The following is a 14,977-nucleotide window of genomic DNA, read 5'->3' as shown; positions in this document are numbered from 1 at the left end:
CTGTTTGTTTTCAGGCACACTGACTAGCCTCTCTGGACCCCCTTGACCTGGAATGTGATTCTCTCTTCCCCTCACCTGGCCAACCCCCACCATATACTCAGGCTCCATCCTAACTAGCACTTCCCAGGGCCCTCCGTGGCGCAAGGGACAGCATATTGGACCTCGGAACAGCACCGCCCTCGAAAAGGCTTTCTTGACCCCGCTGACCACAGGTTAGCCAACCTCCTTCTCCACTTTGCCTTCTCCAATTACATGGTCTCGCAGCACCCTATAAATCTCCTGGGTCATTTATCACAATTTTAGCAAGAAATTATTACTATGATTATTTGTTTTATGTTTGCTTCCCCGGGAGACCAGGGGAAGAGCAGGGCCAGCTTGGCTTTCTGCTAGACTCCTGACCCCAAGGCCTTAGAAAATTTTCAATCAATATTTACTAACTAGAAACAACCGCGAGACAGGATCCACCGGGCAACATGGAGCGGAACCGGCTGCGTGAGCACCGGACAGCCCAGAAACTAAGGATACCTGGCTTTTTGCGGGAACCATTTTGTACTTTTCTTACGCTCCGAAAAAGAAAGACAAAACTTTATCAAGACTTCCAAACTGATACTGTGTAGAAAATTCGTCATTTCCTTCTGGTCAGCGTCACTGAAGTTCCTAGCACAAGATGGTATTTTTAAAAAAATGAAACACATACCTCAGAACCCCTTTTGAAACAAATCACTCAATCCTTTGGCCACTTTGGGATTTTACGAAAAAGGATGTTTCTTTTGGAACTCTTAGGGGTCTCCTGCTTTACTCACTTATCGTTAGGTCTTACCGTCCTAACAAAATAGTGGAGGTGGACTTTGGGGGCTTCCAGCCGACCCAGAAAAACTAACCGAAATACTTTCAAAGCTTTCCTACTGCCCCTCCCCCCAACTTCATAAATGCTTCAAAATATACTCAAGGATTGTTTTAGCTCTGTATCTGAGAATAGAATGTAACCTAACTAAAGTAAACTCTACAGATCCTTTTTTTAAAAGCAGCTGCTTCCAGTTGGAAGACAGTCTGGCAGAACACATTACATGGTCCCAGTCGACAATCTTAAGCATTTCCCCTGCAGTAATGTGTCATCAGAAAGGTTTCCTGGTGACAGACACATGGATTCTTTTTAATTGGGGACGATTTCACTTCAAATCCTATTCGAGGGAGCGATAGGGTGTGGACAAGGCCCAGGCCCTAGACATTCTAAAAGGGCACACTAATTCACTCGGGGAATATCTCTTAACCAGGGAGCAGCAAAATCCTTCTGGGCTTAAGTGGCGTCCAGCTTGGCTGGGAACTGTAACATTCATTATACCCTTTGTTGATAAGATCCCCAATTAGTCACTCAGAAAAAGGAAGGCTCAAATAGGCTACTAACATGAAAAGCTATGTTAAAGTAGTCAGATTCTGTGGGCTGTGGAGCCATGTGGGCTGTCCCTGATTTCCCTTCCCAGCTGGTATCAAGGCAAGATAACATCTCACAGCAGAACCGCCAACCTGCCTGGGGAATTCCTTCATGAGGCTGGGGGACTGGCCGGCATGTCCATGTAGGAGGACCAAGAAAGGACACTCACGTGGTGAATCACAACTGCTGCGATTCCAGAACATGCCACGGAGCCCAGGAGCCAGACACAGCCTGCAGTCGGACAGTTTTCTTAATGGGCATGTGGGCGGGGGGGATCTAGTTAGTTTGGTGAACAGGGGAGATCTGTAAGGGTGTGATCCTATTTCTGACCCCTCTAATGAAGAAAACCATTTTATATATAAATAAATTACAGACATAGGTATAGATAGGCAGATACAGGAAGAATTCATGCCAGATTTTTGTGCCTTATTTTCATGTATTTGTATTAGGCAGGCCAGAAATTTAAGATACATGTTTCAAGTTTTAAAAAACTGCATCACTGGGTGCCTGGGTCACTCAGTGGGTTAAGCTGCTGCCTTCGGCTCAGGTTGTGATCCTGGGGTCCTGGGATCAAGTCCCGCATTGGGCTCTCTGCTTCGGCAGGGAGGGGGCTTCCCCGCCCCACCCCACCCCCGCCTCTGCCTGCCTCTCTGCCTATTAGTGCTCTCTGTCTCTCAAATAAATTAAAAACAAACAAACAAACAAACTGCAACATTAAGGCAGAAAGTATACGACTAAACGCATCAGCGTGGATCAGGAGAGGCAGCAGACCCGGGCTGGTGCAAAAGTGATTCCCACTCCCCCACGCCCCACCAATGACCACTGACCTGGGGCCACTGAGCGTGGCTGTGTCTCTCACCGCCTGGGCTGTTTCTGATGCAAAATCCAGGGCACCTGCCACTGGTTTGGTTACAGTGCCAACAAGCCCCTTCCCAAGGCCAGATATGAAACCGCTGACGCCCCCTTCCGTTTTCACTCCTTCCACTGTCGAGGTTATCACACTGGTCAGGCCCCCGATGATCCCTAGTGGGAAGGACAAGGGCTGTTGTAATCTGGCTGAGGACAAAAGCAAAAGCATTTGAAGCCAAACGCCATCAATTCCGTGCCCCTGGCAAGGTAACTTAGGGGCATTCTGTCAGCCTCTCTAGAGGCTATAGGCAGACCAACTCCAGTTGGGAACTGGCAGACTCAGACTGGCCCGCTGAGTTTAGAGTCTGAGAATATAGACTACGCATTAGTCTGAAGTGAAGTGTGTCCCAGCTAACAAAAAACAAAACAAAACAAAACAAAAAATCAAAGAACACCTAAGAAGTTAACAGTGGCTCCTCTCCAGTTCTCGAGTGTGGGAAGCACATGGGCAATCAGGAGACTAAGCAGACAGTAGGACTAAATCAATAGACTAGCATATAGTGGCCCTTGGGGAAAGTTGGGGTCCCATAAAATATAAGGCAGAGGGATATAAATACAGATCCTCGGTTTTCCAAGAACACTGTATGACTGGCCAACACCAGACATTTGAAATGGGGTAAAAGCTACTGCACACTTTGCTGAAATCAGGTTTAGGCAATCAGAGTAAGTCATGAAGCCTTGATGAATGGTTTCCCCCCCAGCCCCCAGCCAAAAAAAGTTGCTAAAACCAGCCAGGACTCTCCATGGAGTTTCTTCAAAAGACCAACCTAGGTCACAAAGACATTCCAAACGTTTTGAAAGTTGACAGCAATGATCTTATAGAGCATGAGAAGTGGCCAGAAGTTGGCAGAAGCTGGAGAGGACACAGACATCACAGGCAAGAAGCGGGGCCCTGTCCGGGGAGCGTTTCCAGGATGTGTGCCAGGGACACTCACAGGATGTTTACCCTTGGACGGCAGGGGCACGAGGAAGCGCTCTAGACTCTTCATCTCTAGTGAGACAAATCGGTAAAGGAAATTCCTTGGGTGAGAACGCACTAACAATCCACGTTTCTTTTGGATTCTGGGTCCATTTGCGCCAGCAAGGCCACAGCCCTCTCCCAAACTTTTGAACCAAGGTCATGGAGAGATAGACATTACCCAGTCTGGCACAAGTGTGGCCTGCAGAGAAAACTGAGCGGGACTCCCCCATTTTGAAACCAAGGAGACTGAATGGATTCTGGTTCTTGTTATCCCTGAAGATTTTTTTCACACCAGGCTCCTGCTCTCATGCCATCCAGGGCCTCACGTATCCTCCTCGGACGAGGCTGCCTGTTCTCGGAGATGCTGCGTGTATTGTATGGTCCTTGGTTGGAAGGGATTTTGCAACCAACCTTGAACCATCATCCATTTTCTCAGCATACTCCTGTGTCCAACCAAAAAGTGAGGACAGCTAGGCTTTCTCTCCATATTCCAAGGATGCGAGACAGACAAAGGCAATTATACATAGCAAAGCATTTTGTATTCACTAAAAACAGACAAACAAAACCAGTCCCTCCGATTCCCAGTCACTATCATTACAGTTACTAGAAAGAATAATTAAATCTTTAACCCTAAATGGCTGCCCAACAATCAACTTTCTGAATCCCTAGACAGATTAATTTCAGCCAAGTTTTAGCTTGATGTCTCCTTTGGGGCTGCTCCCTTCCCAGCTGGGCAGGCTTAGGAAAGTAAAGGCATCTTGATCCAAACCTCATGGTTAGGAAAACTGATAAACAAAAACTCTGCCCTAAACGCTGTGTCCTAAGCATGAAGAGACTTAAGATTTTCTATTATTTATGTTCCTCCTTCTTCCAAATGTGGATAATCAAAGCCTGGTCAGTCTTGACATGACTTCTGCTAGCTTCAGACTATTTCTGAGAATCTGGTACAAATGATGCAATTCACTAAGCATTACGAAGCAGGAGCTACAGGCCAGGTATCCCATGGGGTTCTGCACGTATAAAGGTGGATACAAAATGCTCTTTCTGCTCTCCTGACCTGCAGAGTCTATCAGGAAAGCAAGGTGCACACAGCTGCCTAGATACACAACCCAGACTGCTACGTGTGATCTAATGGTCATTAATTCTAACTGGGGATCATGGAGCTGGGCAAGCATCATTTGAATTAAGACCTCTAGGTTGAACAGGACTTTGACAGGCAGGGATGGGGGGCAGAGGAGGGGAGGGCAGAGGACCATGAGTGAGCAAGCCCTTGGGGGTATGTATGGGCAACAGCCCAACCTTAACCCTAACCCTAACTCTAACCCTAAGGCAGCTCTACAGTGTGGCTGGGTGACAGTGGATGGAGAAGTTGGCTGGGCTTACATTTCCAAGGGCCCCGAATGCCACACTAAGAAGTTGTTGAGAAAAACGCAACAAAAGGCAAATGAGTAGGAGTTAAGGCATTAAAGGTCAGAATTCAAACAAAGTCAGAGACTTAATACATTCATGCAATCACCTATATCTCTTGGGCACATGGATTTATAATCCTTTTGAATGTGCATGTATACAAGACTCAAAAACATCTGGGCCACAAACCCAGCAGCCGGTTTCACATTCCAGTTGCCATGGAAGGAATGCTCAGTAAGCAGAAGGCAAGTCTTGAAGCAGCAGTTCCGTATTCTAAAAAGGGGCCCAACTAATTACACCTTACGACACTTTGGGAACCGGAGGCAGAGAACAGGAAGGGACTGGAGTGCACGCACCATTCCGATAGGTGAAAGCGAATGAAGAACATCACGGGCTGTAACACTTCCAACGGTGAGGAGGATAAAATAAGAGAGCCTGGAAGGGGCACCTGGGTGGCTCAGTGGGTTAAGCCTCTGCCTTCAGCTCAGGTCATGATCCCAGGGTCCTGGGATCGAGCCCCGCATCGGGCTCTCTGCTCAGAAGGAAGCCTGCTTCCCCCGCCTCTCTGCCTGCCTCTCTGCCTACTTGTGATCTCTGTCTGTCAAATAAATAAAATCTTAAAAAAAAAAAAAAAAAAAAAAAAGAGAGAGCGAGCGAGCGAGCCTGGAAGGCTGTCAAGTACACCAAGCTCTCCAGCCAGGATTTCCACTTGCAGTCGGATGGCTGAGAAGGGGACCTTGGACGAACTGTGGCGGAGGAGCCCTTCTTCCGGGACCACGCGACTTACCATGAGCCAGGCCATGGATGCCGGCGACGAGGTGCTCCCCACTTGTGGCTGCATGGTATCTGATGTACTCCCGCTCCGACTGATGCCGATTGTCCATCGTCTTCCCTAAGCCGTCCGATAATGTCCCTGCGAACTGGAATGAATTAAAAACAGAAGGAGAGAGTTTTAAAGTCTCAGCACTATTTCTGCTATTTTAATTATTTTAAAGATTATTTATTTATTTGACCGACAGATCACAAGTAGGCAGAGAGGCAGGCGGAGAGAGAAAGGGGGAAGCAGGCTCCCCGCTGAGCAGAAAGCCCGATGCGGGGCTCGATCCCAGGACCCCAGGATCATAACCTGAGCCGAAGGCAGAGGCTTAACCCACTGAGCCACCCAGGTGCCCCTTTAATTATTTTAAATAAATGCCTTACCTTGCTCCTAACTGGGATTCAGTAAATCCCAACCGAGAGAAGAGAGATATTAATTGCTGAATTACATGTATGATATATCCCAGGAGACTGGTTCCTGAGCACCAGACACATTCAGATTGTAGGACGCTCTACACTGATGGGACATGAGGCTTGCAAAACAACTACTAAATGTCCATAGTGGCATCCGCCTTCCCCAGTTGTCTTGCAGTTTACTGAAAACCGTATCACAAAATGACGTGGGGGGAGAAGAGGTAAGCGTTGGGATTCTAGAATGTTAAGGACAGAGGCTCTTTGCTGTAGAAACCAGTGTGATTCAAAACAGGAAATGCAGCAAATTGTTGCTTTGGGGTTTGGGATCAAAACTTTTAGAGACCTCCACTGCCCTCAAGTCATGTCTTTTCTTTCACTTATTCCACAGTTACTGGTTGGTCAGGTGCCCAGTCCCATCGGTCAGAAGGAAGAAGGAAGTGTATGGAAAGGTGAACAGGTTAGGCCACCTTTCATATGAAATGGCAGACTTGAACTCACGACTGCCAGTGCAAAATCCTCCCCCACAAATCAGAGAAAGATCTTATTTATCCTGGCATTCTTTTACCAGAGAAGCTGTCTCATCCATCAAAGCTGGATAAAAAGGACATAAAACTCTGTTTTGTCACAAGACAACCTGAAAAGGTTTAAAGTGACAGTTAATAAACCACAGGGTACTTATCCTCATCATTCAGGCAGAAAGAGGAAAGGATATCAAATATATAATTAACCTTCTCGGGAAAGATCTACCAAAACAAGTGGTTTAAGTGCCAATGACCCAAGACTAACCTTTCGGAGAACTCACAGGAATGTTATTTAGATACAGAGCTCGGTGCAAAGATTCAAGGCAAACTGCCTGCCTTGAAGACCCAATATACTGGGTAGCCTGGACATTGGGGGGCCCGTTTCATACTGGTTTGGCAAGGACTTTTTTGTCTTAAGGTTTTATTTATTTATTTGAGAGCGAGCGAGCACATGAGTGGGTAGGAAGGGCAGAGGGGGAGGGAGAAGTAGACTCCCCACAGGGCAGGGAGCCCGATGCAGGACTCGATCCCAGAACCCCGGGATCATAACCTGAGCCAAAGGCAGACACTTAACCGACTGAGCCACCCAGGCACCCGAGGGACATTTTTACAGCACCAGGCCTGAGGCTTCATGACACAAGTGACAGGCGAAGGTGAGTTCTTGGCACAGAAGAGGCACTAGAGGAAGAACCAGCAATTCCAGGTGAAGCAATAGTTTCTGGAGCAAGAGATGGGAGCACTCATTGCTTTTACTCAGTCCAAATGCTTTTATGATTTAGGGCAGTGATCACTGACCTTTCTAGAGATGCACCCTTTCATTATTTGCTTTTGGCCTTGCTGTCCCTGCCACTCTGTGTCTAATAGGAGAACTAAAGTTAATGAAAGGTTATCTCACAATTGCCTTTAGGTTGGAGACACCCCGGGATGTTGCAAGGCCAGCTCTGTGAGTCACCAGATAAGGCTGTAGTCAGGGATCCTGTCGGAGAGCCACTGCAGGTCACGAGTTTGGGCATCTGACCAAACCAGAGTCTAGTGCTCCCTAGGCTTTTACATAAACAAAAACAAAAACAGAAACCCAAAACAACCCCCTCCCCCCTGTGTCCAGCAGATAAACACCGGCCTCCAGAATGAGTTTCTGGAGTGGTACCATCTATAAAATTAGAGTGGTCAGCCTTGGTTTCCAAACTCCTTCCCAGCTTTGACAGCATGTGACGTGTGATCCAAGTGAGAACATCTTTATTAGGCGCTTACTGAGGGCCCAGCACAGACTGAGGTGCTGCGGAGGACACACAGCAGCCTGGGACCTACTGTCTAGGGTGACAGTTTCACCGGGAAGGTCCCAGTCCCCGGCAGGGAACAGGGAGCAGTAAGAGCCAGGAACGTAAGCTGCGAATCCAGGGAAGAGAGGCAAACATGATCCTTGTTTTGGAAAGGATCGAGAGAACGAGTCCCTGCTACACTCTGGAATTATGGTGCCTGCCAGTGTTCTCCGGTCGGGGCCTGGGCAAAATGCCTCTCCGTGACCAATGCCAAGGAGGTGGCAAGACAGCAGTGGGTGAGAGAGCCGTCTCCACGGTGCGCCGTCTGTGCCAGAAGAGGCCCGGCGGCACCCACGCTGCATCCCAGGTCCCACTCAGGTCTTTCCTACCTCCTCAAACTCTAATTTTCCTTGAAAAGAGGTCTTTCCTTGGAAAAGATAGTTAAGTTAAGGTCCTGTCTACTGATTTCTGGCAGCTGACTAGGAAGAAATGAAAAATCCCATAATACTTTCCCCCTTAACAGAATATGTGAGAATAAAATAAGAATCATCTTATTTTTTTAAGAGAATAATGAACTGCTCCAAACCACCCCCTCTCCTTCCACACCCTCCCCCGCCCAACAATAAAACAAGTTCAATCCCTAAGGTTTAGGAGTCAGCCTACGCTAAGAGCGTCACTGCCAACTGACCCTGCTCCGGGACCCTCGGTTCCCCCAGCACAGCCTGGTCCTGGGAGTTCTCCGTACAAAAACACCACACTGACCTCAGGAGGATGGGGTAAGATGACCCAAGAGATCACACCTCCCTCTAAATGCTGGATTCTGCCACGGGCTTCTCAGCTGCGCGAAGGCGCCCACACCTACTCAACTCACCCAAGGACTTCTGTCTGAATTCTCACTTCCCTGTGGACAAAATAAATCATTCACCCAAGCCAACTGGACTTGTCCTTTGTCACTTGTGAGTAAATGGAAAGGGTACAAAGATATTATTCACAGGAAACTATTACCAAAATCTTACCCCTGTACCTGTGACTTTGAGAACTCAGGAAATGGGAGGTTTTGAAATCCGTGATGCAGCCAAACTCGTGCTGATTAGCGGTCAATCAGATTTTACGGGGAGAGATGCTTTATAGAACTAATCTAGAATCAGTGAGTTGAAGGGTACCGTGGTCAAAGAGGCTGGGCCCCGGGCCAGTCCCCTAGGCTTCTGAGTATGAATCCAGGGCACCGAAAGCTTGTGGCCTTCTCTCACTGTGGGAGCACTTAGTCATACTTAATTCCAACTCTCTCATTCCCTACCTCGGTGGGAAAATAAATCACACCCCGTATCTTATTTCTCCCTCAAAGATAGGGTAAGCACATGGGCTGGAGAGGGCGGTGATTCCAGTAAGCACTCTGTATGGGTGCCCTCTGGCACAGGTCTGCTCTGAGGCAGGGAAGAGTTATTTCACCCATGACCTTGAGCTAGAGCACTATAGTCAGCCCAGAGCAGAGATGTCCACGAGAGCCACAGGGCCATGTGGCAGTGACCGGCGTGGGACATCTTTTACCACCCCATCCCTGGTTTTGCCCATTTTATCTTATTTTTTAAAGATTTATTTATTTTAGGGGTGCTTGGGTGCCTCAGTGGGTTAAAGCCTCTGCCTTTGGCTCAGGTCATGATCCCAGAGTCCTGGGATTGAGCTGAGTTTTGGGCTCTCTGCTTGGTGGGGGGCCTGCTTCCTGCCCCCCACCCTGCCTGCCTCTCTGCCTGCTTGAGATCTCTGTCAAATAAATAAATAAAATCTTAAAAAAAAAAATTTGTTTATTTTGGGAGACAAGGAGCAGGAGGGAGAGAGAGAATCTGTCGAGCACACTCCCCAGGAGTGAGGAACCTAACATGAGGCTCCATCCCACACCCTATGAGATCATGACCCGAGCCGAAACCAAGAAGTGCAACAGACCGAGCCACCGAAGCACCCCTGCCCACGTACTTTAAAAAGAAGCCAAATGTCTCGCAATTCAGACTCATTTTGAACTTTCCTCAGAGCAGATGCTCTTTGGCGAGTTCACGGACATCAAAATGGGGAATGAAGCTTGGGGACAGATATTCAGGGAAGGGGAAGCTGCCCTCAGAGGCAGCGGGAGAAAGGCTGGAAATCACAAGGACGTGAGCAAATACAATCCAGCTACGCATCAGCCCAACACTCCACCAGACGCGTGAGCGACAGGGACTGTGCGCCAGGCTAGCCAACAGGAATCCTAAGCCAGAGATGGTTTCTGCCTTCTGCCTCCAAGGACCTCGGTCAGGAGGTCTGTGTGCGGCATAACGGAAAGACCTTCGCACTGACTTCGGCTTCTGACTGTGCCACTTACTAGCTGTGAGATCAGGGGCAAGGAATTTCACCTCTGCGAGCCTGTTTCCTCATCTTCAAAATGAGGTGAGGACATCTACCTAGAAGGATGCCGGAAGGATTAGACAGAATGTGTGAGACACTTAGCACAGAGCCCGAGATGCATGAGGCATCCAATGAGAACAGTACTGAGTTATCTGAACTTTGACATCTTCACACACAGCATGGGAACAATCAGGTTCCACCGGGCTGTAGGAAGGATGACACGAGATGGTGTGCATGAAGAACACTCGGCAGGTGTGTCCCCAGAGAAGCGGCAGGGGGCCACAGAAGGCCATGGAAGCACAGGACAGACAGTGGATAGCCTGGCTTGAGCACGGGGATAGGACTAGCACCTGGAGGGGAATGTGCAGCTAATTCATGACTGTCCTCAGTAAAAACAATATCTGGACACCAGAAGGGGCATTTGTGGAGACTTAAGTCAATCTAGCTCGTTTTGTAGCAATTTCAAGTCCACACAAAGCTTAAGATTTCAAAAGTTTCCAAGGAACAGAAGGTCCTTCAGAAAACCTGCTATCACACTTGCAAAGTCAACACCGATTTCCCCGTCCTTCACTGAAGGAAGCTTCAGCACATACCACACTCACAAATTCTGGCCGCAGCCCCAAATCATTAATTTCTAGAAAGCCCTATTTTGGGTAAGGAAGTGAAAATCTCAGAAGCACTTCAAGATGCCAGCACCACGGCAGAGCTGACGCACACGGTCAGTACCCCACCTTCCAGAAAGCATCCCATGGTCCCTCAAAATGGAGCCCCTACAAAGTAGCCCAGGTTTGGGGCCAGGCTCAGGACAGCTGATTTTGTAAAACTGAAATTCAAGTAGATGTTGGAATGATGCAAGAGAAAAAATTCACACTGTGTCCCTCTGTTCTGTCCGATCAGTTTTCCTGACTGTTTCATGATATTCAGCAAGCACAGGATGCCGGAGATGTTTGGCCAGTGTAACGGGAGCCTGGGCTTGAATTTCTGCCCCCTTCTCTGGGGTTCTTCTTTCACAGTTATTTACCTAATGGAAATTTCCGCTTTAATATCCTTGCTCCACTGAGTAATTGCTGGTGATAGTACTTTTCTTGTCACCGGGGCAAACGGTGGCCACCTATCACAGGAAAGGGAGAGAAGTGACAGGGCTCTGCGCTCTCCCAACCAGAAAGCTGTTCTGCTGCGAGTCTCAGCTACGAGTGCAGCACTGGTCCCAGGCCGTGCTGCCTGCGATCCCTAAGCCAGGGCAGGTCCACTCGGAAATCCCCGCAGGCCACACTGTGCCCATGAGTGTGCATCCTGGAGGCAGCTGCTCAACCCTCCCGAGTCTCAGTTTACCCATCTACAAAAAGTCCGACCCTAAAGGGTTGCTTTCAAGGGCTACAGAGAGAATGCCCGGCACAGTGTCTGGCACCCAGCGGGGACCATCGATTTTGACACGTTTCTTCAAAGTGGTCCGGAGGCTTAAACTTGCAAGCCCTCTCCAACTCTGCTGGGAGACCCGGTAGAAAAATGCCCTTCAAGTCACTTCACAATGAAGGTCTTCACCACTTCCCCCCGATTCACATTGTTAAACAGCCACAGTTAAAACCGATTCTCAGTGTGAGTTTTGCCTTGATGCTGAACACCGCTTTTGTGATCCTTGTAAAGAGACAAGAGTGAAAGGAGCACGGGTTCCAGCCCACGACGGGTATCTGTCACTCGCACAAGGCAAACCAAACAGCGAGTCCTCGCTGGTCAGATGCTGAAGGGGCAGGCTAGGACTGGGGGGAGGAGGAGAGAGAGGGAGGGACGGAGGGAGGGAGAAAGAAGAAGGAAGAAGGAACATGGAACGAGTTGAGGTTTGGCAAGAAAGAGGCATTTTTGGACCCCAGTTCTCTATCCACTAGAAGTGGGACAGGTTTGTCTGTTTTCAGTTCTACTTGGTTGTGATTATGTAGAGCCCTTAAGGCAAAGAGAGAGGGGGGAAAGAATCCAGAACTGAGACCCTGCAAAATAATACAGATACTTTTTTTTTAAAAAGCTAGGAGTGACTTCCTACTTTAGTAACATGCCTGAGTCAATGACCTTGCTTTTTTGGGGGCGGTGGGGTGGGGGTCTGTGGAGATGTAAAAGCCCTCCTACCCTAAGACCTACACCATGTTGCTATTTCACAGATAAATACTTATCAGGCAACAGACACTCCTTTTCAGTTAAGAAACACAGTTATCCAAAGCCACCCAGAATTATCTCTGCACACAAGGTCTGAACATAAGCAACAAAGTCAGACCTCAAGATCGTCCTGGTTCTTAACTAGCCCAAGACACACGCCTGCTGAATTGGCAAGTCTCGCTTGCTATTCTGCAACTCTGACCCGGTTGTGAACTCAGATGTTGTTTCAGATTAATCTAGAAGCTCAGAGTGGTTTGAGGCACTCTCCTAAAAAGGTTTTGCCTTTTCTTTCAAAGGGACTGGTGAAGTTGACTGTAAGGTGGGAAGCACACGAGGAAGCCGCACACACGGGGGTAGCAGACACGTGCCGCGGCTCCGGCACAATCGATGGGCCCTGTTTGTCCTACACCAGTCATGAAGAATCATGTGGGCAGGATGACTCTTTCAACCCAGCTGTGGGAAGGGATGATGTCTTACTTTTAGCCCTTCATCAACTTCACGATAAGCTTTTCCCCAGAAGGGATACAGGATGGAGTAGAGCGTGCCAGGCTTCCCGCTCATCTGCTGCTGAAACCCCCCGAAGCACGTGGGAGAAGCTGAAGGCGGGCTTCCGGACCACCAGGGCTGGTCAAGGAGGGGTAAGCCTGCCCACCCCGTGGGTGACCTCCAGCTTCGCCGTCCCGACAAGATTATTCAATATGCACACATGGCCAGTGCCTCCGTACTGAACCAGGAGATCGATCACGTTGTAGGGGAAACAAATCCCTCTGCAGCGGTCACAGAATAACGCCTGACTGTGTGCATACACGATTTCAACTCTAGGGAAGCACACAGGTTTTGGGAAAAGCCAGGCGTCCTGGTCCCAACTCTGCCACAGTATTAGCTCGGTGAACGTGAACAAAACACACTCTCTTCAGGGATCAGTATCTTCATCTATAAAACAGGAAGAACACGACCTATAGAGTCACTGGGGTAATCCAAAGAGAACTTGTTTTTAAAAGTGCGTGGGGGAAAAACACACACACAAAGCAATGTGTAAATGCTGAGGGTTATTACTACAAATCCTTTTCTTTCTTCTAGTGAGCGCTCTGCTCCCCCTTCCACCCCGACTGAATCCTGCCTATCTCCTCCTATACTATGGGAGCCACCTCATACTTGTTCCGGAACCAAGGAAAGCATCAAGAAGTCAATTATAAATAGACTGAAATCTCAAAATACAGAAACTAGAAATGGAATTGGAACATTTCACAACAGAAAAGAAGCTCATCTCGTTCCTAGTCACAAGCGACTTCATTCTTGTAAAGTACTTTGCATTTCCAATAAATATATTCTCTTTAATGCCGAGGGCCTGGGGAAGAAAGGGAGGGATAACACCGTAAAGAACATTCGGAGAAGCCAGACACCTGAACACGCTGGGCTTCTTACTGAAAAAGTCAGAGAGGCTTCAAGGGTTTCAAATATCTTGATGGGTTGGTTTTTTGCTTGTTTGTTTGTTTGTTTTTTAAGAAAGAAGGCATTCTCCAGCTGATTTCTTCAGATAAATGAAGTTTTGAATGTGTGTGCAGCAGAACAGGTGAAGGAAAGCTTCCAACTGCTTTAGACCATAGCGTAACTTTTGGAATTGTAAACGTGGACCAGCAAAGTTTACTATGTATCAGGCATTGTTCTCAGGGCTGGCCACCTATGAATCATTTATTAATTTAATCCACACAACAGCCATAGGAGGTCGGCTCTAATATTTTTCCCATTGTACAGATGAAACTGGAAAGACCATGATCACCTGTAACAAAAAGTCTGCTAAGAATCTACCTACATTTGATCCTGGGTCATCTGTGGAGAGAACCCAACCATGATTTTTGTTCTTCCTTCCATGGAAAATTCCTTCCTGAATGCCAGAGAAAATCGCAGAGAGAAGCCAAGGAGACATCTTTCCTTTCCTAAGCAGTGGTGGTGACAGATGACGGAAGCAAAAAGCAGCATATAAATAATAAAGTTTCAGAAAACTACATGAAAATCCCTGAACAAGAAAGTCAGGCTTCAATCCCTCCTTGACCAGTTTATCCAAACTCAGACACCCTGCCCCCTTCTAACACCCATTCGTTGCCCTACGCCATGTCGTCTCTGAAATCGAAAGAATCTACTTTTCCCCAAACCGTCACTCTCGCGTGTGAAATGGGCCCCAGAGAAGGACAAGGCCCTGTGAATGTCCATTTCATGGTTCGCATTACACCAGATCAGATCACGGCACTAACGTGCACCCTTTACAGCTGGGGAGAAAGATGGGAGGCCGGCGAGGGTGCGGATCGGGACCCGTGCTTTCAAGAGCTCCTGCTTGCACGGAGGAGGTCTCTGCTCTTCCATCCCCGCTTCTTACAAAAGGGTTTGCTGAACTCAAAGATTTGCTCTGTCGGAGCTGGTCTGGGGAAGCAAATCTGACCACAGGAAAAGACGACTGCTCTGGCAAGGACTGTTTCATGTACCTGTAACTGTTGGAGATACAAATTCAAGGGGGAGGGACGAAAGCGAAAGAGGGCTGTGGGACGAGAACGGACATGAGCCAGCCATGCTCCGGGTAAGAAAGGATCCCGAAAGTGTGTGCAGTTCGGTCTCGGATCATCTTCTGTCTGTCCGGGCACTCTGATGCTTCCCCCAACAGCCCCAGCCATCTAAGGGTCACTGAGTATCCACAGTGGAAACTAAGGTACTATTATTTCTTACAACTATCAAACATTTCATG

General features: G+C 48.2%; 1 protein-coding gene across 13 annotated transcripts in view; it reads right to left on the bottom strand.

Moving 5' to 3' along the window:
- VPS13D (vacuolar protein sorting 13 homolog D) overlaps window positions 1-14,977 on the bottom strand; it is a 253,025-nt gene that overhangs the window by 44,790 nt on the left and 193,258 nt on the right. For 11 of the 13 annotated variants that reach the window (XR_006601667.1, XR_006601666.1, XM_045063766.1 and 8 more), the window contains 2 exons: window positions 5,497-5,629; window positions 2,260-2,455 (listed from right to left, as the gene is read on the bottom strand). Coding sequence is in view for 10 of the 13 variants with exons in the window: in XM_045063766.1 (XP_044919701.1) it covers window positions 2,260-2,455; window positions 5,497-5,629 (329 nt within the window). In the remaining 3 variants the exon portion in view is untranslated. The remainder of the gene's footprint in view (window positions 1-2,259; window positions 2,456-5,496; window positions 5,630-14,977) is intronic. The other 2 variants (XR_006601668.1, XM_045063772.1) reach the window with 1 other exon arrangement.

Source organism: Mustela putorius, unplaced genomic scaffold (assembly GCF_011764305.1).
Source record: "Mustela putorius furo isolate JIRA1106 unplaced genomic scaffold, ASM1176430v1.1 tig00003853_pilon_pilon_pilon, whole genome shotgun sequence".
Classification (NCBI taxonomy): Eukaryota; Metazoa; Chordata; class Mammalia; order Carnivora; family Mustelidae; genus Mustela; species Mustela putorius.
Note: the sequence above shows the minus strand (reverse complement) of the source record. Positions and strands in the feature narration are given on the sequence as shown.